This window comes from Colius striatus, chromosome 10, assembly GCF_028858725.1.
Source record: "Colius striatus isolate bColStr4 chromosome 10, bColStr4.1.hap1, whole genome shotgun sequence".
Classification (NCBI taxonomy): domain Eukaryota; kingdom Metazoa; phylum Chordata; class Aves; order Coliiformes; family Coliidae; genus Colius; species Colius striatus.
The window spans coordinates 15,613,955-15,640,078 of record NC_084768.1 but is presented as its reverse complement, the minus strand read 5'-3'; the positions used below and the strand labels follow the sequence as shown (position 1 = coordinate 15,640,078).

At 36.9% G+C, this 26,124-nt stretch overlaps 1 protein-coding gene across 11 annotated transcripts in view; it reads right to left on the bottom strand.

Moving 5' to 3' along the window:
* ADGRL2 (adhesion G protein-coupled receptor L2) overlaps positions 1 to 26,124 on the bottom strand; it is a 161,139-nt gene that overhangs the window by 50,153 nt on the left and 84,862 nt on the right. For all 11 annotated transcript variants that reach the window (XM_062003946.1, XM_062003943.1, XM_062003944.1 and 8 more), the window contains exons 3-4: positions 23,138 to 23,351; positions 588 to 697 (exon numbers count right to left, since the gene is read on the bottom strand). In XM_062003946.1, the coding sequence (XP_061859930.1) occupies positions 588 to 697; positions 23,138 to 23,351 (324 nt within the window). The remainder of the gene's footprint in view (positions 1 to 587; positions 698 to 23,137; positions 23,352 to 26,124) is intronic.

Here is a 26,124-nt window from a genome sequence, read left to right as displayed (position 1 = left end):
GTCCTTTCTCACTCTTTTCCCAATTGGTTTTAAGAACCAAATTTGAGTAACCTATTGATGAATTATTCACTCTGAATCTGCATTCACTTATAATGTGCCCCTGAAGCACAAAGTACCCTTACAATGTCCCCCCACTGGGCATTTGCCTCTGAGTGTCACTGGTGGGTTTTGATGTGCACCCAAAGTCACCACAACAGCAGGTAGCCTTTCAAGTAGATCATGATTAAAATTGAAGTCAATTCCTGCTTTAGAAGCCTGTGAGCCAAGCCAATTTGTCAGCAACTGGTAGCGGGCAAAAGTACAAAATTCTATCTGGCCTATTGAATAGCTAATTTGAGTTTGTTTTCTGGAAAAACAGTAGCCTTAAAAGCCAAACACTTAAGAACACAGACAGACACTTGGCCAGCATCACACCATGGCTTCCTTCCACACTTCGTGAAGCTAATTGGAGGCCCTAGTCTGGAAGTGCTTTGCATGCATAATGGGTCTGTGGGCCATAAACATATGCTTCTTTTCCATGTAACAGCACTCCAGCTTTAATTGTGAGGGCCAGAGGAAGTGAGTAAGAATAAAAAGATTATACTTACTGTAAGGAACACATTCATACTGAACTTCTAGATATTTGTATGTTCCAGGACAAGGATCAGGAAACACATCTGACCCAGTAACTACTATACACTGTGTTCGGTTGTTGCACCTGTAATGGGAAAAGAGAGCAAGCTAATTAATTTAAAATTACTTTTAATTTGCAAGTTCTCACTGAAGTACTACATACAGGGCTAACTCTCTTCACACTTGGGCAGTCCAATCCATAAGACAACAAAGTTAATTAATACTAGATCAGTCAAAGTCCATAAATAAGGCTTGAAGACAATGGTCCAGCTCAGGCTTTTTACTTTTAAATGTGGCGAGTGATGCTATCTGAAGTGTTACTCATTCCCACCAGCATACATAGCTGTCCCAAAACCATACTGATTTTATACTACTGTTCAATAAAATAAAAGCAAAATGCAAAGATGATCAAAATGAAAAATGTACAATTTTAGATAATGTACAACACCACAAATGAGCTATTCCTTCCATTTTAGAAAATATACATACTGCTAAATGTTTTTTATATCTCAGAGAGACTTTTGTTGTGATTCAAGGAAATTTATTTTGGTTGGAAGACTTAGTGCAGACAAAGAACATTAGTATTTCCATTTTTACTATTTTAGGAGCAATTGGTGGACTCTAAGCTTCCTCTGTTAGGCTACAGGAAGAGGTAAAGAATGACTATCTGAGGAAATAATAGAAACAGTTAAAAAGAAGAACTGCAAGAAAATCAATTAAAATGTATTTTAGAAGAGACTAAACACTGAAACATATGTGATTTGCTTAACAATGGGAGCCAATGCATTTTGATATAAAGAACGTTATTACAGTGCCTCTAACCACAAGAGTCTATTGAATTTAATGTTTTGTTTTCTTTAAATAATAGTAATAATAGCAAATAATGATGATGATGATGATGATAATAATAATAGAAAATTTCAACGACTATTCATTTTTCCAGAAAATAAAAATATATTAGGTTGAAGTTAAAAGTGGAAAACCAAATCATGCAACCCTGAAGAGATGGTCAAAATGTAATATAGGAAAAATAGTCTAGGAGAAGTAGAAGAGAAAAAAGAGAAGGTCAGGGAGTTTGGTGACTATAATAAAAAGAGCTTGGCTGATCTTCTCAGGGGTTAGTTTTGTTTGTCAGCAAACTGAATAACAGAAGTCTGAACTTAAGTAATAGTCTAGCCTTTGACTCCAGCTGTACATCAACTTTTCTATTGCCCTTCTACTTCCTACACGCCCTCAATACCACATCCGAAGTGAAAATAATATATCTTGTATCAATAGCTTTCCACAGCTGTACACTCCCCACAGGTATAAGAATAATTCACACTACCACATAAAAGGTAGAGCAAGTACATTTGAAGAACTCTGATATAAATCACTTTCCTTTTTATATACTAATCAAACTAGCACAGACAGGGCTGGTCAGGACATGCTGTGCCTCTTGCTGAGAAAACCTGGGTACACCAACTCTTCTGACTTTATCTTGATGGAGAAAGTTCAGTACAGGGCTACGAGTGGAGCATCTCCCTTATGATGGAAGGCTGAGGGAGCTGGGGCTCTTTAGCTTGGAGAAACAGAGTCTGAGGGGGAATCTTATTAATGTGTACAAATATGTAAAGGGTTGGTGTCAGGAGGATGGAGTCAGGCTGTTCTCAGTGATGTCCAATGATAGGACAAGGAGCAATGGGTGTAACCTGGAACAAAGAATTTCTTCACTGTGAGAGTGACAGAGCACTAGAATGGGCTGCCCAGATGGGTTGTGGTGTCTTTCTCTGGAGACATTCAAAATCCACCTCGATGAGTTTCTGTGTGACCTGTTCTAAGTGGTCCTGCTCTAGCAGGGGGGTTGGTCTAGATGATCTTTCTGGGTCCCTTCCAGCCCTTGAGATTCTGTGATCACTTAATTCTGCTTTTCTTTTTCCTTTTTTTTTAAGTTACTTATTTCTGGTCTCATAAGACTCATAATTGCAGAACTAATTGAAAATAGCCAGGGATTTCTGTATATATACACAACCATGTATACAGATAAGCTGGTGAGGAATTCACATATCACCTCTGTGTCGCATGTGGCAGTGACTTTTTAAAGCGCACAGGGAAGTTTCCTATACAGCTATCATACAACTAATGCCACACCACTCCTGACAGCACTATTATTCAGTGCAATAGTTCGTGCAGAACCTTACAGTCTAGAACAAGTATGATGCATCCAATGGCTTTCAGACCCATGTTGAAGAGATGAAATCCGCACTCAACTTACAGAGAAAATTACAGTATTGAATCTGCAATGCTGAAAATGTACAATGCAGCCACTTTGTTGTTCGAAGGTAGAAGTGCTGCAGTCATTTGTGTTGTGTAGGAGCAGACTAGAAGCAGGAGAAGGCAATATAGCACCAAAAGTCATAGGCCTCTCTGTTTTAACCCCCAAAGAGTGTTATGTCTCACATCTCAGGCCAGACTAGCCAGCATGAGAAAACATCAGATGCAAGATTTTGTAATTAATTTCTTTACATTTATTTCTGCTTCTTTAGTGAAAATCTCAGGCTGAAGTCAGAGTAATGCCTACAAAAAGACTTTGTGTAGTGCATCATTCAGTATAACAGTTTCCACAGTTTTGAGTTGTATGAAAATTTCATTTTACACTTGAATGAGCAGCAATTAAGAGAGAAATATTGATCTGTTACTAAATAAAATGGATACATATTGGAGAAACTGCTTAAGAAAGAAACTGATGAAGGTCATATTTAACTGTGGGGAAAAAAAGTTCTACTAGCCATTATTTGTAAATCTTATGAAAAAGAGACTCTCTCACTTCTCTCTGAAAAGTTTTTTTCTCTTTCATTTTCACTCAGTGAAAGACTAATAATGTTACTGTCAGTCAGGAAAGTGAGAACAACTTCATGCTACCTTGCATTGAAAGGGTGTCTAATACTAATTCAGAAGAAAATGTAATATTTTTTTTTCCTTGTACGGCAAATGCCAGTGTCAAATTTCATGCACTGAGTGGTGTTTACTGGAAGCTGTTTACCTTCTACAAATTTTTTACTATTTCTTCATGCAGGACTTCACCAGCTGTGCATATGGTCACATTTTACTTAGATTTGGCCAAACAAAAGGACACTCCAATTCTGAAACAATGAGCTATACCCACTGCTGCAGCACATAGCAGTGCTACAAAGCACACCATAATCTCCCCAAGACAGTCAATGTCTTGTATAACTAAATTAATAGATGGATTTGTACTTTAAGTTGTAATTTATTCACCCCCAAAAAATCACTATTCCATTCAGATCACTGATTTTGCTGCATTGCTGGTTGCATTTTATAAAACCTGAGTATTTTTCATATAAGTTTCTGATTTTCATCCATTTTTAAGATATTAGACACTTGATTAAGATACTCACAATTTAAAATGTTGCCATCTGGGTAACTATTTGTTATACAGCTAGCAGTCGTATTTCAGTTTCAATGAAACCTTCAAAAAAATCCCAAGAACTACAGCAGCTGCCAATCCCCACTCATGGGTTAAAGAGAAGAGACGAAGAGTAGGTGGATTTTGTAGAGGTAGTTCTGAGACAAGTAATTCAGGGAATTTATACTACTGCGATTTGTTCTCTGGATAAATTTAAGTCTTCTGTCTCTTGCATTGTTGTTTTTTGCTTTGTAAAACCAGGGATACTAACTACTCTATTAGTTATTGTCTTACAGTTCTGTTGCTGGCTGGAAAGGCCATTCTACAAATTGATTAAAGGACTCAGTTGAGTTTTTTCAAGACAAGTAGTGAATTCTAAGGTATACTAGACAAAAGATATTCCCCTTTCCATAAACCAGCACTAAACAGCGCATTATCCTACATGTATACAGATTACCAGCACTACTGCATCACTGTCATAGCAAAGTTTCATAATTTTGAGATATCTGTTGTGGTGGTTCTGCCCAGCCAGAAATGAAGCACTACTCAGTCTTTTGCTCACTGTCCCTCATCAACCCCCACCCTTGTTAGGACAGTGGAAGCCCCAGTGAGATGAAAGAAAAAAAGATAACCAAGGACCTGTGGATCGAGACAAGGGCAGGGATGGCTCACTGCCAATTATGGTTCTGGGCAAAACAGACTCAACTGTTTGACTTAGAGAGGAAGTAAGAAAAATGTATTCCACTACCTATTAGAAAGAGAACAGACAGAAAGTAAAACCCAAGCAGGATGATGATAAAAAATACAGACAGAATTTTAAGATCCTTCCCCCACCCCTCCTTCTTCCCAGGTTCAGCTCCATGCTCTCAATATCTCTACCTCCTCCCTCCTTGATGGCAGGGGGGTAAGGGAATGAGGGATGTGGTCAGTCCCTCACAGATGGTCTCTGATGATTGTTTCTTCTCAGAGGAGGAGGACTCCTCACATTCTTCCCCTGCTCCAATGAGGGGTCCTTCCCATGGGATCCTTACTGAACCTCTCTGGCATGAGTTGTTCCCAAGGGCTGCAGCTTCAGCTCACAAACTCCTCCAGCGTGGGACTCCTCTGCCACCAGCAGTATCCCAGGCACCTTCTGCTGCAACCCTGCCCTCCCACAAATTCACAGACTCCTCCGGACACAAGTCACCACCCCTGGCATGGGGTCCTCTACTAACTGCCAACAATTCTGCTTCACCACTCCTCTCCACAGGTGGCAAGTGGACTGCCTGCCATTTCCTGACAGAATGCAGGACAGTCTCTGCTCCAGCACACCTCCGCCTTGCTTTCCTTGCTGACCTTGGGGTCCACATGGTTACTTCTCTCTTCTCCAACTCCTTCCATCACCACTAGCCAGAAAAAAAAAGGAAGAACAGGAAGAACTCTCCTTCATAAAAAGTGATCGTGAAGGCATCTAATTAGCTCGGCCTCAGAAGTGGGTCTGACTCAGAGCCATCTGTACAGCCGCTTCCCTATTACCAGAAATGGCTCCACACAAACCCATGACACCTTTAACACTTAGCATCACTATGCCCAAAGAATATTAGAAGAAGGTATATTACACCGTTATAGCCTTCAACTCAATCCTGTTGTCAATTTTCATTCCTTTTTGCAAAGCGCAAACCCCTTCTGAGTTCAGACAATTCATGAGATTCAAAGGAAGACCATAGTGGAAATAAAGTTCCTAGTGATTTGCAAAATTGATGTAGACATGGTCAGGAAGAAACAAACAAATTCAAGCCTCAAAAACTGGCAAATAACTTCAAAGTGTCTCCTTCACTTTAACCAATATTATTTTTTCTGCACATTATACTGTTAGGTTGCTCCATCTATTCAAACTCTTTTATAATTATTCAATGAAGGCGTGATACAAACACTTTAGTATTTCAGTGTCTGTAATCAAGAGTTTAAGCTTTCTGTAGGTTTTAAGTATAATTTAAGAGTTCTATAATCTATTTTGCTTCATATTTCCCTAGTATATGTTAAAACAGAAAGATTCTCAGTTTTTTATCTAGAATCTTAACATTCTTATGATCTCCCACTGAGAAATGTCTTCATGCTTAAGATATTCACAAAGATTTATAATATGAAGTTTCTGTCATTTACAAGGAAATAAAGTAAAGAATTCTATACAAACTCAGAAACAGTTGATTTAGGAAAGGTAATATATGAAGTAAATTTGAAATCCTAGTTAGGAAAAGTCAAATTGTAGCACTGTAGGAATGACAATTCAGGTTTCTGTGGTAACAGTGGCAAGACTTTTGCAAGGGGAAATGTAGGAAGTATCACCATTCTCACGAATGCAAGGAGCAATTGTGTACTTTAACACTAATTTCTTCAGTATTTTAGTATGAATGAAGGATACACTTTCATAATGCAGATGCATCACTTAATCTAAAAATCAAATGGAGTGTTTAATTAACAGTTACAGTACAATGTCTGAACTCCTTTCACCTCAAGAAGACGACTGTGCAAATGAGGAATGGCCCTTTCACATTTCAGATGAATATAGAAAAAAAGGAAAGTTAAGCAATTATCTTCTGCTCATGATGTAGACATGTCCCTGCCGCACCCATCCTCTTCTGTTCTCAGCTCTGAGGACAGCTGTACTTTCCATGATAATTTGTTAGGTTTTCTACCCTAATCTTGACTTGTACAATTCCCAAAAAACTGCCTTTGCATTTTTTATTATTATTATCTTATGCTCATTATTACACTTTTCCATGTGCAATGTATGGAGATGAGATTCCATGTGCAATCTATAGTGTGAGGTGTTTTAATCAATAATTTTGTTCTGCTGATTAAGCAGGGGCTTCTGTTTTGGCAAGATAACATTAGTTTCTTCTGTCATGCTCCAAAAGCTATTGGGAATCTTCAGCAGATCATTAGATATGCTACAATAAAGCTTTGGTACATTCTCTTTTCTTTCTTAAATTACTTCTTCACTGTCCTATCATTCTCCGTCACCGCTGGCACTGCATTATTATTACAGCTCCCCTGAAACTTGCACTAGAGCTATGTCTCCAGGCCATTGGATGCCATTTTCAATTGAAGCTTCTGCTTGAAAATATAAATTAAGAAAATTTCATTATCTCCTGCCAAGGGCCATTATTCACCACTGTTCTAAGGAAGATTAAAAATGCAAAATCTATGGACTTGAACAAATACTCCAGCATTAAAATGAAAAACACAGTGTATTATGCTGGACCAGAAAGAGAAAAACTGGAATCTGACAAGTAGATTCTGGAAAGATGTTAGCATCACATGGATCAAACCAAATGACTGAAGGAAGAGGTCATCTTTATGGGTAAGTCACATAAATCACATAAAGATACTCACAGAGCCTTTCCAAGTGGTCTTACAGTTTGCAAAATTAAGGTATGTAAGAAATAATGTCCACATTACAATCTATCCTTCAAATGCTTTTGTTTTGCATACATAACTTTGACAAAGGTAATAACATAAAAGAAACACTTTGTTATTCTGAAAAGGATAGAGGTTAATGTCTAACCAGAAACAGGCTATCAAAATATTTCAGGTATTCCTAATGTTGCATTTCTGTAAGTGCAGTGTTTCACTAAGAAAGGTAAAACTGGCAAACACAGAAAATAGTCAAGTGAACTTCACTTCAAAAATGAATTTTAAAAAAAAATACACAGTATAAAGGTAAAGTTTAATAAATAAAACTGATTTCTAATATAATCTACAATACAGTAAAAAAACCTACTGGTATGTCTTGAAACTTTTAAGCCAGATCTGACAATACTTCTCTTTCAGCATATTGATTAAATACTTAAAAGCTAGCATGATGACATGTTCCTGCATATTGCCTGCAGCAACCTGCTTAAACACCACTTGAAGCACATAAACTCAGAGTTGTAGCACCACATACTCCATATGGTAGTCTTGTTCCTTATTCATGCTGGGTGAGCTGCAGTCTGAGTAAAAAGAGATGGGAATGTGGGATGACTACATTTCATGTATTGACTTTTAACAACAGCATATTTTAAACTGAAAAATTCCCGAACCTCTTTACCCAGAATAAGTGGTTGTCTTTACATATGTATTCCTAGTGGTCTACAACTGCCACGTGAGATATGCTTCTGCTTTTGTATGCATATTCACTAGACTTCTACTCTGTTATTAAACTTGAAGTTACATATGTATGAAGATGTCAGACGTTACTTAAATACTATGTTTTATTAATTTCGTCTTATGAAGTATGTGCAAAACTTACACATAAAATAGTCAGAGAATAGAGATTTTATTTTAGGGGGTGTAGAGATAAATACATATGCTCATATACATATCACAGTGGGTAAAATTATTGAAAGCAATGTATTTAAATTCCAAGTTTCAAATTCACCTCACAAGAAACACATTATTATATACTGAAACCCAGTGAGTTATATCATATGGGACCTAACCAAAGCCTGAAAACAAGACCTGCTAAAAGATCCCAGCTTTGCAATAAAGCCCTGATTTGAAGCAGCATTGGCCGCCTATCACCACGATATCCATAATGCTCCAGCAGTAGTACAACCTTACTCATGCAGGAAGAGTGAGCATATGCATCCCCACAGAGCCACCTTTCCTTGAGAAAAGACAAATAATCCTGCAGCTGGATTTTTAAAAACGAAGTATGCAATTTAACTTACTCATGTATAAGATTTTTTAAAAACTATTTTTGAGTTAGAATGCCTAAAACTATTATGGTGGAACAAGCATGCACGAAAAGAAAATAGCACCCATTTTACCCAGCTCAAAGGGAAAACAGATTTAGTGAGCTGTGGTGGCAGCTTTCATAATCTAAGAAAAATATGGAGGTAAGTGAGCATATATGAAAGCAGAATTTGTCCTTAAGAATTGTGTCTAGATATTAGAGATCTTCCTGTAAGGCATGCTAGAAATTGGTTTAATTCACCACATATCCCTGGGATTTTCTATGCACTTGGCAACATGACCACTACAGGAATAAACCTGGTGGTTTTGGATGAAAAATACTAGGGGGGGGAGGCGGGCGGGCGGGGGGGACGACTACTGTGAAAATGTTTTTTCTATTTTATTTTTAAATATAATATTGATATTTTGTTGGATCTTCCTAACTACTGAGTAGAGATGACGTAAGGAAGCTAAATAGTACATAATTAGTATTGTAGAAGAAGGTGCACCATAGCGTAGCTTCCACTTGCTCAATAAATGTGCAATATTTAATTGTGTTTTCTTTATATAATGTAATCTTGTGGGAGTCTAAGGATACACATTAAAGATGAAAACTCCAAACAGACGATAAAACACAACAGAAAATATGCAACTCCCACAGGCCCTTTCTTCGGATTACCCAGTCGGATTCTCTGTCAATGAATGTGTACCAGACTTGTATGGCAAAGTAATTTAATAGAGTACTTCTTGCTTTCAACCTCTTCTTACAATTTTAATACATTTAGTTATGACCCGTTTGCTTTTTAGTATTCATGTTCTCTAAGTTCAAAGCAGTCACTGTTAAATAGATGAATCTTCTCACTTACTCACATCTAAGCTATCAGAAATACATCTTTTTTTTTGGCTACAATTCATCCCTGTTCCAGTGCTTTTGTTTACTGGTGTAAATGCTATTATTATGGAGTTATTATGAACCTGAAACTGAAGCATCAGATAAAAGGGGTGGGCGGGGGAGAGGGATGAAAAGGTAATGTAGATTCCAGTGGAATATGAAACTCTTGCCTTCTCAGAATTTTTAAAAATGCTTTTATAATCCCATCTTTCCACCCCTACTAATCTCTCTCACATATATGAAAGACCTACTACAACTACCAGAGCCTGTGAGGAGATGATAATAAATCAAGGACAGGAAAACTAAGTATCAAAAGACGCAATGAGGTGTGTAAAGTAAACGGAAAAATTTCTTGATGAGGTTTGTGTAGGTGCAAACTAGGACCTTCTAACTGTATGAAGCAGAACAGACTTGCTGTTTAGAGAAAATGTTTCTAATGCAACTCTGTCTGAGGAAGAAGAGATGGAAATAAAGTAATATTCATAATCTTGTCATATTATTTACATGTATGTGTATTTGCAAGCAAAATGCAGCATGGGAATACAGGCAGCGTATGTTTTAGTGTAACAACTAAGTGAAGCAGATCTGCACTGCTGAAAAGTAATCAGTTCAAAAGATCCAATTAAATGTTTCACCATTTAGACAAAATAAATAGCCTGCAGCTATGTTTATTTACTAATGAAAACTTTAGTAGAGCAGCATCATAGTATCTGAGCAATTTACACAGATTATTCACACTGCATGAGCGTGAGTGCCACAGCATTACGCCTTGTGGGCTGGGAAGGTTTCAGGGTAGAAATGTAGGGTTGGGTAATATCTGAGCTTTATGAAGGGACATTTATTTCTTAGGCACAGTGCTAGAGCAGAGTGTATACAAAATCCAAGTGAAAATCCTGAAGCATAGTGTCTGATCCTTAGGCATAATGCTGTAACAGATTTGTAGGAGAAGAGACTGCCTGGTAGAGAGCACGGCATAAGAATAAAAAAACCTTTGAAACTCTTTTTTGCAGCACTGTTGATCTTTTTTTTATCCATGGCTTGACATGCAGCATATTCACAATGTAGTTAAAAGTTACGTAACTTAAGGCAGCTTCTGAGTCATTATTAAATGAGTAACTTGAAGAATTACAACACTGAAAACCTGTAGCTTTATCCTTCACATTAATTTGCACAAACCTTAGGATTTTTTTTTTTTTAAATCACCCACTTTAATTAATACTGCAGCTTCTGAATGTAGATGTCTTGGTGCACTTTTAATGGTCATGCTTTGACTGGACCTCTAGGATAGTTCAATGCAAATTCAGCTTGACTCACTATGGGTCTCCTGAGTTTAACAGAGCTCTTCTTTCTGCAGAAATGGATATTCAACATAAACGTATCTTAGTGCTAACAGGAAGGTAAGACTCACTGATTTACAGAATTGCCTGCCAAGGTAACATGACTTCATAGAGTCCTTTGGCTTCCCTCTCCAATGCACAGGATAAGGTCAATTTTAAATGGGAGGCGTGACAGAGGCAACCCTAGCTGAACTTCAGCACATGCATTCCATTGAATAATTAAAAATATTATAACCTTTATCAATTAGGAGCAATTATTTAAAAAAATCTTCACCTATTGCAGTTTGCATACAGAAAAAATGATCGCATTTTTAACAAGGGAAAACGGGAAATCGCTATGGGATGCCCTACTTAAGATCAAATTAGCAAGAAACTTGTTATCAGACCATATAAAAGATACACCATAATAAGACGTGACCTTGCAGAACCTTGGAGCCAATCTGTGATTTTTTTTCTCCCTGTAATCCTTCCTAATTATCTGCAAAGTTATAGACCCTTTTGTGTCAGGTTATTTTTCTGTGAATAGTGAGAGTTTTGGGCTTTTAAATATTTAATTAGTCTTCTGATATGAGAATTGTTGCACATGCCAACTGCTTCGATTTTCAAACTGTGTTCATCCTAATTACGTTCAGATTTAGATTGGTCATCCCAAACCTCTCACTCTTGTAATTATTTACTCCTTAAAGATCATTCAGTGGAGAAATATTTTTCACCCTTATGGCTCTTTCTTTCCACAAATGGCTTTTCTGGTCCGTTAATTACCCACTCAGAGGATTAGAGTTTGTAATAATGCAAGTGATCCTGCATGTAAGATGAGTTTTACAGGGTGAAAAAGAATAAATTGTTTTTTGTAAACTTGCCTTGGGGAATATCCCCTTTTTGGGTTATAATTTTCATCCACAGAGGCCATGTGCCCACCGCTGCATATCTACCAATTCCACAGGGCAATGGAGTGACTAATTTCTCTGGCTCAACAGAACTCGAAGCAAAATGCTGAGCAAGAGGCCAAAAGACAACTCAGTTATTTTATAAGATTTATAAAAGCACAATCTGCTAGCAAGATGGTACAGTCCTTTTTCCCATATTTTTAATGCAGATTTTAGGGCTTTAAAACTATGTATATTTAACAGATAACTAAGAATAAAATTATCACTTTTCTTGTTTCGTCTGCTGATTTTTTCCAGAAGTGCTGTCCCTTGGTAGGTCTTTAATCAACTCTGTAACAGTGGTGCCATTTCCTATTAAAACACGTCTGAGAGTCCTCACTACAAGCACTTTCTTTTCTTCAGAGAGGAATGTCTGTCACAAAAGCACTGTTATTCATTACCCACAGTGATGTCTGGACCTAATTATCATCTGGAAAGCTTGCAGAGCTTCCAGGTAAAGGACTTCCCCTGCAAAACTTTCCTTCTGCTCTAACTTGGAAACCACAATCCTGCTTTCTGCTTCACGATTTGAAGCTAAAGCATCAAGTTACTGATCTGAGCTGTGCACTCTGATTCCTGGAACATTCGGTTTTAAGCCCAACAGCATTCTAGGGGGCTGCTTTCCTTTGCTTGTTTTTAAATCTACAAAAACTCTGTGCATTCCGCAGTTGGTTTTTATGCAAGTCAAGCAAATTCACCTTTGTAAAAACCACATCAGAAAATTCACTGGCTTCACTCTGTCAACACACAATCTTTAATTTTGTCAAAAATATTCATGATCTAATCCTTTTATCAAACTGTCTACCACTGAAGGAGTCTCATGTGCCTGCACAATTAAAAACCCCATGTTAGCCGTATATAATACTGTATTACATTTGATGCAAATCCTTTTCTATTGAAATAAGCACCGGGCTGACAGCAGGAAGTAGCTGATAAGAAAGCAACAAGGCATTGCTGATGGCATTCATGATAACTGAGCACTAACTCATATGTGTTCTGTCTACAGTACATTACCCAAAGCGCTCCTGCTTTAAATGCGACTCCAGGAAATGTTCTTTTGCTGTATCTCTGTCACAAAGGCAGCAAAATTATCTAAGAAAGCTAAATTTACAAAGTAAATGATGGTTTTCATATCCACCAGTGATGCTGGCACTAGAATAATATACTCAGGGCAATATTAATGGTATTATACCCTAGATGAGAAAACACCTTCAGGTACCCAAGTGTAATAATACAGTTGAGTTCAATGCTGTTAAGAAATTCAGTAAACAGGGAAAGATTACGGCTTCAGAACTGTTATGTTATTGTTACAGTTGCAACTCAGCCTAAATGAATGTATTAAACAGAGGAAAAGGAGCACAAACTCTGTGTTACAGTGAAATGATAATTTTACAGTGCTGGAAAAGTGTGTGTATTAAATACACATTAAAATTGCCCCTCCATCATACAGATATATACCATAAGAAGCAAAGTACATGAGAAGCAATGAACAGTAAGGTTAAAGATCATAGACTACTTCTAAGAAAGAAATACAGATGCCTTTGCACATACAATGGCAGGATACATATCTTGCTAGATCAAACATTATATGGCTCGGTGTCACTAAGAAGTAGTAAGACTTCTTTCTCTCAGATGTTTGTACTGTATGTCTTTGGTCAGGGTAGCTTGCTCAATTAAATGATTCTGCTAACTGATTTCTTTTCCTGTTTTGCATATCTACATGTGTGGTTGAAGAAACTGAATTTTTTTTAATAAAAACCTGGGAAAAAATACAGCTTTCAATAGTAAATTCGTAGTAAAGACTCTGCATTGCAAGTGCATTATGTAGCAAGTTTGACATGAAAAAATTCTGTGTTGTAAGAACCTTTCCTCCCAACTGATGTGTCTACAGCAGGCTAAAAATATACTGAATACTCAATATTCAGGCTATGTAACACTCTTAAGACTGCATTAACTTCATTGCAGTAACTTGTTTTATAGGCTCAGTTCATCATGACCTATAAAATGTTAGGCTGAAGTGCTTTAAATATCTGCTAACACCATGTGCAAGCCTGGGAGTACAAGGCACTGTGCTGTGAAGCGGCAAAGACAGTACTCTTCTGAGAAAGTAGCACGCACTCTCATGTCACTGATATAAACGGGGTAAGCATGATAAATAATGTATGAAACAGACAGTCAATCTTTATATAAAATAGGAATTCTAGATGAATTCTTTGTTTGATTTTATTTTACCAGAACAGCACTAGTTTTTAAGATTGCTTATTGAAAAACACAGAAGTTGACTATCATACTAAATAAAAGACACATGCAAAGTCCTTTCATTCACATCTATTATATGAAAAAAACCCAAACCTCTCTCAATTGTGACCATAGTATTTTTGCTAATTATTCTGCCATATGTAGAAAATAAAATGCAAAGAGGGAAATTATCTATGTCTTTCAGTAATCATGGCCATTTATTAAGCAATTAGATTGTAATTTTATTATTAGAGAGGAAAAAAACCAGAAATGCTGCAAAATACTGTTATTGCTTGTATCTTTGATCCTTAAACTTTTCCATTTCAGAAATCTCATTAATGTCAAAATGCCATGAATATGGCCACCCATTTTTAGACTGTATACTCTGGGCACAGGCAGAATCTATGGTATTCAAAAAGGAAGTTTTTTTCTTGTTGAATTCAACTAAAAAGCTTAATTGAACCACAAAGGTCAGAAGGTTATTTTTAAGTAGGAGATTATTCTGTGACAGAAGGAAATTTCCAGAATATGACTTCTGCTCATTTCTATACTACTCTGTAGCTACTTTTTAATTTTTAAACCTGTTACTCTTCCTTTCCTCTGAATTAAACAGCTTCACTGTAGTAACTTTTAAATTCTATTTCTTTTGTGTTACTAATGAAAACTTTTCACTTTCATCCTTACTGTTGACTTTGTAACAGTAAAAAGTACTCATAACTTACTTACATATATTTAATTCATATTAATCTCCCCTAATTTATGATCTATACCCCACTCTGCCCATCTTCATGTACCTTTTCCGTGACAGTTCTGTTTACTAAGTGATATTCAACGGATTTCCTGTAGTGCAATGAACCTTAACAGGCAGCTTTTAATTGCCTTGCATAGGAAACCACATCACTATTAATTCCACAGCAACAGTATAAAATAAAACTATTGCTTCTCAGACTCTAGAGCAATTAGACCTCTCGGCTATTTGGCTAACTCTGCTTCATGATACCCAGTGCAGTTAATTATATTTTTTGATGTTAATAGTCTCTGTCAGTTTCAAGCATAACTCCTCTTTGATGAATATTTAAATTATATTTGAATAAAAAAATAATCTTGGTTACATTTCATATTCAGCAGTCATCACAGCTTAATAAAGGTCTCCTCAGCAAGGGTTGAGATAAATGGCTATATGAACACACGTATAAAGTCCTGAATCAACTTATCAGATAATATAGCTGTTTTGGCTAAGTATTATAGAGGATATATTGGGGTGGGAAGAATTAATAAGCTTCAATTATTACAGTATTATGCTATATGAACTAAATTTGGCACAGCAATATATAAGTAAATCAGACTATTTTAATAATAACGTTCTGATTGCAACTGAACCAGGAATCTTAGTTAGACTATAAATTTGAAAACTATATAAAATTAATACAATTCCATCCAAGAGAATGGAAAATTCAACTGAAAAGTGCTGAACATTAATCAATGTTGTCTCAGCCAAGTTTTCAAAAACATGAGTGAATTACCAAGAGAGGTAATTACATGCTCCAAACAGGTAGTACATGATTAACTGTAGACTAAACAGTATGCATATAGTCCATTTCAGAAATCAGAAAAAAACCAGCCCAAAAGACTCCCAGGAAAATCACAGGCTGAAGCATGTATTTTATGTAATGCTCAAATACATTAGAAACAGCATATAATATTGAAAAATGTATGTATATGCATGTATAGTTATATTTATTTTTACCCATGAACACAGCAAGGAAAGATTGATGAATATGTATATACTATCCTGCCAGATAGGATATACGCTGACTTGAGAATTATAGTGTTTTTGCCAATAATAAAGGAAAGAAAATAAGACACAAAACCACTAAATAAAATATCAAGCTACACAGTGGTAAAATAATGAATCCAGTCTTTTTCTGAAGTAAACTAAATCTAAATTTTAAACGTCATTATTTGTTGTCAATGATTCTTTTGTTGTTTTCTTTGTAGCTTCCCCAGCACTGTGACTACAGCACCACACGTGTGCTATGTGCTTGCACCAGTATAATGCCATTTCTTCTGCAGAAAAATAATAATAGAACACACTGCAAAAAGACAAACAAGTAATGCTGACAGCTCTTTCACCTTACCTGACTGCTCAGAACCTCGTAACATGAGGATTTGTATTTAATATACTAAGTAATGCCATGATGGAACAATCTCATTAATAAAACCTCCTATTTTTCATCAGTAAACTAGATCTACTACATTCATATTAAGTATTAATGATAGTGAAAATGCACAATGCCAGATAAGGTCTTTCTCAGTCATGTGTATGACTCTTCTTTTTCTGCAATAAAGCCAAACACTACAGTATGCTTCATGAATATTCTAGGCTCTGTGATTATGCCTAGCTCATGAAAACAGGCTACATGTATTTCCACTTTTTTCTTTACATTTGAGTCATAACTAAATCTTGTGACTAACATAGAGAAAACAAAACAAAGCAAAGCAAAGCAAAACAATAATCAACCGAGCCATGCTCTGGTACTCTAAAAACCTTAGTTTAAAAACAAAGAGCACTTTAAGCTTCTGATACATCAAAATACTCAGAGCGGTGACTGCTGTGCTAAGAGCTATGTCTGTTTCAGATGAGAAGGAGCTTTCATTTTTAAAGGATGCTTAAAAAAAAAGATATCTAATGTTGATAATCTCATATAGTAAATGTTTCATAAAGCAGTTGTCAGAACGCTGAAACAGAAACTGCTAGTATGACAAAGCAAAAGAAGGACCTTGTACATGAAATCAGTATTAGTACCACAGCAACTCCCATGTGCACAAAATCCGAGAATTACCTTATATATAAGATTAACACCTTACTCACATTAGGCTGTGCTATCCTATCATAAACACCAGTATTCCTCTGAAAAGGACATATATGCAAGTTCTTAATGATCAGAAAGTAGGAAAAGGCAAGGTGCATCTCTTATTCCAAGACAGTTTTCACTACATCGTATCTTTACCAAAGGGAGGCAATCTTTGGCTGCAGAAGGAAAAGCAAAGGAAAAAAAATAAAATAGCAGTAGGGGTCAGCAGAGCCCTTGCCTAAACCTGGCAGACCCCTGACATGAAGTGCACCATTATCAAAATCACAGTCATCTGTGAGTGGCAGAGGATAAAATCCTGCCCATGAAAACTGTTTTCATTAAGAAATGCAAATCTGAAGTGTGTTACAGTTTAAACACTGAATGAACTGTGGGCCCTGCCTGAGGAAGCTATTTTTGAGGTACTAAAGTGTTCCTTTGTGGAACTCTTGGAAAGGCTTGAATTCAGCTCTGCGGTGACCCCACAGCAGGCTTTGTCTTCTACCAGCAAAGACACCCTGTACAAAGTTTGCTTTTGGCTAGATCGTTTCACTCTGATGACTGAGATGATAATAGATTTATTCACTATCCATCCAAGATTGAGTCCAATTGAAGATTTTCTTTATTCACTCAACATGATGGAAGATCAAACTTTGTTTTCTCCTGAAAGGACACTAATACAGTAAGACAATGCTTCCTCTGCAGACCTGTCAACCAAGAACAAGAGGAGAGCTTGAGAGATACATCTTTTTCAGAGGGGACTCGTTTTGTTTTCCTCTAAAAATGTCTCACGCTTATTTATATATATTATTTTAAAAAATGACTTATTTCTTGGATGTGTGAATAGGTTAAAAAGAATGAACATGTCCATCTTCCCTCTCTCCCATTGGGAAAGATTAAGAAAAAAAAAAGTCTCAGGAGATGGAATGGATACCGTGCTTCCTTCAGCTCTTCCCTGACCGCCCTGTGGAGCAGGAGTCCCTTCACTTATGTTCTGAAGACTCTCCATTTCAGAGCAGCTGTCTTGCAGAGAGATGATGGACATAACAGGTTAAGAGTATTACCATGTGAGAAAAGTTCATGGTAACAAAAACCCAAGCGTGAACTCTTCACTGGTGACACGATGGACATGGAAATTGAAGGTACATGTGTTACATGTGCTATAGATAGGACAGGATACTTGCAATAGAAAAAAACACTCACTGTTGAAGAGGATTTATTCATCTTCTAATTATCTCTCTTTTTTTTCCCTCTGCAGTAATGTTTCCAACAAATTATTTTTTAAATTACAGTTACCTAAGTTCATCTACTATACATGTTTATGCTTACATAACATAATAAAGTTTGGGGGTTTTTTGCATATTTTGAAAGCAAAATTGTACTGATTAGATACGTTTAGTAAAGATGTAAGGATCATATAAAGGTACAATTAGAATATAAATTTTAGATGAAAACAGAATTTCAAGTCCATTTCAGTACAGAACTGATGTAACCTCCTTTCTCTTGCAGATCAAAAATTAAATCAATATACCAGCCATGAGATTATTTTTTTTTTAATGTGCATGTTTGTATAGTCTGCAAAGGCCAAAGTTATCAACATTTTCAGTGTTTCTTCTTTTTAATGATTAAACTATGCTCTTTATCAGAACACAGATGAGAAGTTTCTATTTAAAAATTCAAGGTATTTTAGCCTTTGTTAGAAGGGAAACAGTGTTTTCTCTGAAGTTAACAGTAACTTGGCTGTCAACAGTAAATGCTCGAATCTTGAGTACAAGTAAATGATTCCACAGATTAAGAGTTAATAGGCTGTATTTTCTTTAAATACAAAATGTCAATTTTCTTCAAGCCTCATCAATAACTGTAAATAACAAATAAGGTGTGCAGATTGGAATGGACCTGAATCTAATATATGATTTTTCAGGGTTTAACATTAGATTATTCAAAATTATTACCTGTCACCCTACACAAGTATTTATTTAAATACATAGGTTAAAAAAAACCCAAAACCATGAGCTAATTGCACTGTATTGCATGAAGATAATTACAATGTCTAACCTATAAAATAATAGGAACTTTTCCTAAACAAAAAGTTTAGTACTAAGAAAAAATGATTCCTATTTAAAAAAGCCTATTTTTAATTCAGAAGAGAAAGGTCCCAGCACGCACAAGTGTACCTTAGCAGTTTATTGTTCCACTCTAAAATTACATACACAACATGCCTTTGCCTTTTAAATGTATTTTAAGTATGTACTTACAAGTATTTTTGAATATCTGATATTATTTTAAGCTAATAAAACACAAACCCAAACAGGATATGGCATCTATGTAACCCTTAGTGCCCGTCCTAACAAAAGCCTATGGTCATCCTTCTGTAGTTGCAGATCAGGACTTTGAAGTTGACACTGGAGGCAGAAAGTCCTCAGAAATGTGAGGGCAGTTTGAACAGAACTCCTGCAATCCACCTGCAATCTGCTTACAATGAAAGTGGACTTAAGACTGGGTCATAAGTAAATTCTATTGTGTTAATTTTCAAATCTCTGCTGTGCCTATGAAGAGCACTACTAGTCAGCTTTAACAGCTTCAAAGTCTAGTGACAGTTTCAGGCTACAGCCACACAAACACACTTCGTAAGACAGCAACTAGAGCAATTTCCTGAGGCTGCTTTGCATGTTCTGCTTTCCTGTTCTTTTAATTTCTTTTTAAACAAAGAGGAAATAGATTTGTCCCTGCTAAAGGACAGCAAAGCACTAAAGAGTCTGACTAATTTAAGATCTAAGTGCCTGAAACATAGGTCCTCTGCCACTCGCTTACACTACTCCCTCCCCAAATATTCTAGAAATAAGCTTATTGCTATACTAAACTTCAGCATGTGGTAAGATCTCTCAAACCTGATCGTATGCAAACGCTGGGGTTAATTATCAGAGAAATGTGAAAGGGGAGAGGGATTTTCTAAAGGTCTAGTCTCTTTCTTCAAAGCTTTAATTTTAACCGTGAGAGTCTGAAGTTTGCACGGAATCTAAATACATCTGAAAGACTTTATTCTGGAATAATTGGGATGTAATTTCAATCAGGGACTAAAAATTTAATAACTACTTTACAAAGGTAAAGCAAAGCAATGAAGTCATTAGTGTTCTAGTCAGGCTTCCTAGGAAAGCATTAAGTTAAAAATCTTTTGAGAACTGCAGACAAGAAAGCAAAAGAAAGGAGAAAAGATTAAGTAGCAGATTGTTCTGAGAAAGTGGAGCTGATGCATCAGTAGAGAGAGAGTAGCAAAGTTCGTGTGCTGGTATCTCAAATTCCCTGGAAGGGGAATAGGGCATATGATTACATGGCTTTGTGTTTAAACTGGAAATCTCATCTTATTTTTCAGTCTTCAGATTTCACAGTATTGATCTCATTACGCTATTGTTTTCACATTTTAACTGCTGTAAATGTAGTTGCTGTGCAAAAGCTGTGGAGCAATGTTGCAAAAGAGTAAGTATTAAATAATTGCCATAGAACTACATTTACCTGCAGGTTTAAACTAAATTGAGTGGTCAAAATCAGTGGTAAAAACATGGCTGGCTGAAGTGATAAAAACATGACATTGGTCCTTAAACACTCTAAGATGTTAAGCAGCAATGTAGAAATTATTGTTGTTTATTTCTAAAGGTATCAAAGCAAACTCTTCCCTGTAATCCAATATTCTAACAGATCCTTTTTTTCTATGATTTTTTTTTTTAAAGAAAAACACCCAATGAATCTGATAGTCCTTCAAGTGAGATTTTTTATGCAACTGCTGCCATCAAAATACAGCTGATATGATACTTTTAGATATCAGATCAAGGACATATGCTGAGTACTAAACAAGTTTGCCTTAGACAACAAAAAATTATGATTACCGATGCAGTTATAAATATTGAGATACAAGAACTTTTAATATTTCCTAAGAAATTTGCAACATTCTTCTATGCTTGTAATATAGCACAAATTAGAGCATTTTGATAAAGATTACACAAGGCAAGAGACAGCTTTTCTACTTATTGACAGGATCTGAGAAAGGAAACTATGAAAGCAAACTTCCAAATTACTATAAATGCCAGACAAAAATAGAAAGCAATGTGTCAAACAATCTTTGCCATTTGTTCAGACAAAAATAAGAAAAAGACAAACGAAAAAGAAAAACTGTCTGAGTCTAAATTATCTGAACCAAAGTCATACATGTGACCACAACTTCATTTTAATCTGTGGAAAAAAAGGATAAGAGTGGAGGACTGGGCAAGTTTAAAAACTGCTGTCATAAACTTACAGTTGATTAACTGAAAGGGAAAGACTGAAATTTCATCTTTCCACTAACAGTCTGATGTCACTTTAAGCAAGATTGTGCCTCTAAATTTGTCTCTGACTACCTTAATCTGTATATTTGCAGTGAACATAAGGAGGACTTTGATCAAAATACAACATGCATTTTACACAACAAGGAACACTACATTTACAAAAGCAATTGAAGGTGGTTTCAAAGGGAGTTGACAGATTAGAAGATGATGACACTGCTGCTGCAGTCTCAATAGAAATCTGGCTTGATCTAATTAACAATGATGAACTAGAACCATAAAAAGATAACTCTAAAAACTTAAAGAAGTTATATTACCTTTTTACTAGTGTAGCAATGAAGCCTATCCTTACTGATGACCAAAGTCACAGGTTGCACAGAGAACAGGAATAAAAGGCCTGATATCCCTCATTTACCTTCAGCATTCAAAATTGAAGTCTGAGATCTAGCCCAAATACTTGATTACAGAAGTAGAGAACATCCACATGTTCACATGAAAATGATAAAAAAATTTAAGAGTCACACTCATGATATCTTCAGTGAATTGGGAAATAAAAGTGGAAGATGTGACTATATGTAACTATATGAGTGCTACCATGTTCAAACCAAACACAGTAAGTGGAGTACAGCATGCAGGACAATTTCAATGTTTTATTCAATACATTTATGCACACGCCCCAGAACGTTCCAAGGTTATTCCCATCCCCTTTTTATTCAGATTCCTCATCCTAGGAAAAATGAAAAGGGAGGAAAACTTTTCACTGATTCTAAACTTATTCAGGCTTGTAGTTTAAGCCACTAACAATGCCAGGGACTGATTTGTGTCGACATTTCCACAAGTGTCAGTCCTAGGTGACTGCTGTCCATATGCAACCTGTAGCACAGGACTTTCTGTGAACCACAGAATGGTTTAGGTTGGAAGAGATCATAAAAATCATCTAGTTCTAACTCGTCTGCCATGGGCAGAGACACCTTTCACTAGACTAGGTTGCTCAAAGCTCCATTCGATCTGTCCTGAACATTTCCAGGGATGGGCATTCACAGCTTCTATCAGTAACCTGTTCCACTGCCTCATCATCGTCACAGGGAAGAATTAATACCTAATCTAAATCTACCGTCTTTCAGTTTGAAGCCATTACCCCTTGTCCTGTCACCACATGCTCTTGTAAAATGTTCCTCTCCAGCTTTCTTGTAATCCCCTTTTATGTACTGGAAGTCTATTAGGTCTCTCCAGAGACCTTCCAGAATCTTAGTTTTTATGCTAAAAAGACCTTGTACTAAAATCACTTTTATTGACTTTTCTGACTGTCTTTTCTGAATGACAACTGCTGTCACTAACAGGTAAAGTAACTTGTGCTTATATGCATATATGCTTCTGTACACACATGTGTAATGATATACAATCGTCTTGGTATTTAATCATTCCAGCATTTTTCACTGGATGAATTTTACAGGTGGGAACTACAGCAATGATTTACTGCATTCATAGGAAATGTTTAACTTTGGCAGGAAATGCAGAAGTTGCTGAAAAATGCAGTAGCCATTTGGATATGTTTTGAGTGCTGTTTGACTACCTAAAAGACAAGGAGACAGGAGATCTCCAAACATACAAATTGTTCCCCTCTCCTTGCAGTATCTCCCTGCTTTTTAGCTTCTGCTAATGGATTTTTTTTTTTTAGAAAAAAAACCTCTCTAATAGTAACTGGTAGTTTCTATTTGCTTCTAACATTACTAGACAGAAAGAATACTACCTTAACAGCAAACTCGCAACTACAACTCAGCATTTCCTACAGTATATAACTCTTACTGTATTAATTCAGGCACTTTTCCTCTTTGGTCCACAAAATCATACTTATTTTTTTACCTTTGTGTCATAATTTTGTAGGCATCTGGAAGGAAGCATTCTGTGTTTTCCATTTGGAAAGGGTCGGCATCACAAATCTTGTCATCTGTCCGTCCATAGTTAGCACTTTCTATCATAATAACATCGCTTCCTGGACACCGGAGGTCGATGGAGTAGCCTTCGCAGGAGAGTTCCCTCCTAACCAAACCAAATGGTAGTGCTGCTCGGCTGAAACCTAATGAAAAACAAACAAAAAACCAGGATTGAGCATAAAGGATATATGGCATAAGACTATCCTTTTTCTGTCAAACAGGCAGTAACTCTATTCAGCGTGCTAAAGGAAGTACACCTTTAAACAGCTTCACCTGGTACCATGTTAAGTGTCTTTCATGAAATTGTCAAATCTCTTCACACTGCCATTGTGTCCTTAATCTGTGAAAGGAGGAAATTCCCCTTCACTTCTAACCCTTGCCAAGGCAGACAGTGGTGCCCGTCTACACAGCCACATTGCACATTTCCACTCCCACTACTTTTCTCTCTGCTTCTTTCTCTTCTCTTTGGACACAGTCACAGGGAAGCAGTGCAGCAGGTGGGATTTGCAAATGCCAAAGTGACTTTAAAGAAACCCAAAAAAACTCAAACCACCCCTCCATCCCAAAACCATAGTTCTCACTTCATTAATCTTTATTTATATCCTTCTTTTCCCAAGAAAAGATGCTTTCTTTTGCTTGAATAAATATATGATTGTTACTACAAACTGCAGATGTGTAATTTATAAAATCTCCCTGTCCTTCCTAAAAATGGTATATGTTTAATGAAGTCTCATTTTAACAGACTTTTCTGCATGAGAGAATTCATAAAACTAGGTTACTTCAGACGTATGAAACACTCTAGAAATAAAACAATGGTTCACCTGTTTATCCAGATGTTTAGTATTTTACAGACCTTTATGTAAAAAAATACATTGCATCAGAAAAACATGTCTTGTATACTACACTTTCTCGTACACAGCTGCTAGTAGATTATTATTAAATGGAGTATGTATCTTTCTGATAAAATGTGTGCATTATTGCCTTTTGGAAGACAAGCTGGGTAACATGGTAGTGTTAAATACCTATTTCTTCAAAATTGTAAACCCTTCCTATACTTTCAGCAGAATTACAGATATTTTCTATTTAAAAAAAGAAAAAAAAAGTCATCCTAATACAGTAACACAAGGCCATGAATATTTCAGTGCAGGCTGCTGTAGACAAGTTGTGACAGCAAAGAGAAATAGCTAGCAAGTATGGAAAGTTGGAGCTCTACAGTGTTTTGAAGGCAAAGAAAATAAAACTTTTCTTAAAAAGTATGATACGTTAGAAGAGGCAAGGAAGCAAGGATCTAAAAAGATCAAGAACAACTTGAGATAACCCCTTGATAGTAAATTTTCACACAAACTGGAGGCTGTCACTTTCTCTACTGAATTAATGATCTGTGGATTAAAACTCCTACTGTATGAAGATTATTATCTGTTAGGACTGCAAATAAGAGCTGTTGATAATTATCACACCAGTGTTGGGACATGGCTCCCTGGAAAGCAGAGCTCATCTTCCCATCTTCCCCACCTCTACCTGCACGTCCCTGCTTTCCCCCTTGCACCAACAATAGCTCTTGTCCAGCTTGGGTAGTAAATTAATGTAAGGGGCTGGACTGACTCTAACCTCCTTTTACTGCAGAAGAAGATGAAGTATTAGAGGACCAGCTCTTTGGCTGGGCAGGAATTCGCCCTAGTACAAGAGGCAGGGGCAACTGTGTCTGCCTATGTATTTTGTGGAACCATATCTTACATGAAACGAGTACCATTACTCTGCCAGTACATTTCAGTTAGTATAAGAAGAAGCCATATTGGTGTGGAAGACACCATGGTTCCATCTCAAATTCATTCCTGGCTGTTGGTTTGGCTGCACATACCATGCACAATCACAAACACTTTTATTAGAAGCTTGCTGAAGTATCATGAGCTGAAAGCTGGAAAGAGCTAAAACATGAATCCATGACATCAACACCCTACATATTCCTCCCATGCAGCAAATTAATACAACAAAGACAGAAGCTGATCACGGCTCAGTGAGGGCGTGAAATGGGCACAGAGAGGGGTACATGCAAAGCCCCCACCACATATGCATACAGCAGCTCCTTTGATTAATTACCATTACGACAGCCACAGTGGGACCAAATATAATGTTGCTGGCGACTGCCATTCCTACGTCCCACTGCTCCTGTCAAATTTAACGCCGTCTACACAAAGCTCATCTCTCCAGCTGGCAGCAATCGTACTTGTATCTCCTGTACTCAGCAGGGCTGCCTGCAGTATGTGTCATCCCCATAGCCTGGCGGGGGGAGTCTGGCTGTCCCCCCCCCAACTTTTGGGTTTTAATCAACAGCAAGGGAACAGCATCTTCAACTGTTGAAAGGGCATTTTTGCCTGAGGGAAGGCGAGGAAGGGCAGGGAGTGCACAAGGTACAGTCACTGAGAAATTAGTGCCCATGCGAGTAGTGTGTGTGCAGCTGAAGGACACACATACAGACCATAATGGGTTCAGGGCTGTCAAACCCACACTGAACTACCCGTGACAAGCATGGACCCCTTACTGCAGAACCTACAGCACAGTCTCCAATCCTGATAGGAAATATCTTGAATTCAAACACCAGACCTCTGCAGTTTGTTACAGAGATCAGCTGCCTGCAAATCTTATTTCATCATCTATGGCAATTGCTAGAAGTACTATGAATGTGTTTTATCCTCCAATTTTTCCCCCTGCAGGCATCCATGAGAAGTTTGTATTAGGACAAACATTAAAAATACTAGAGCAAGGTTAGATTGTTTCACAGGCAATAGAGAACAGACACACCTGAGATTGTAATGTAGGTGTTAGATTGCAAAAGCAGCAAGCAATAAAGCAAAACAATACAGCATGTGTTAGGTGGGGAGACTGCTCTAAGGAATGCTCTATGGCATAGAAAGAATT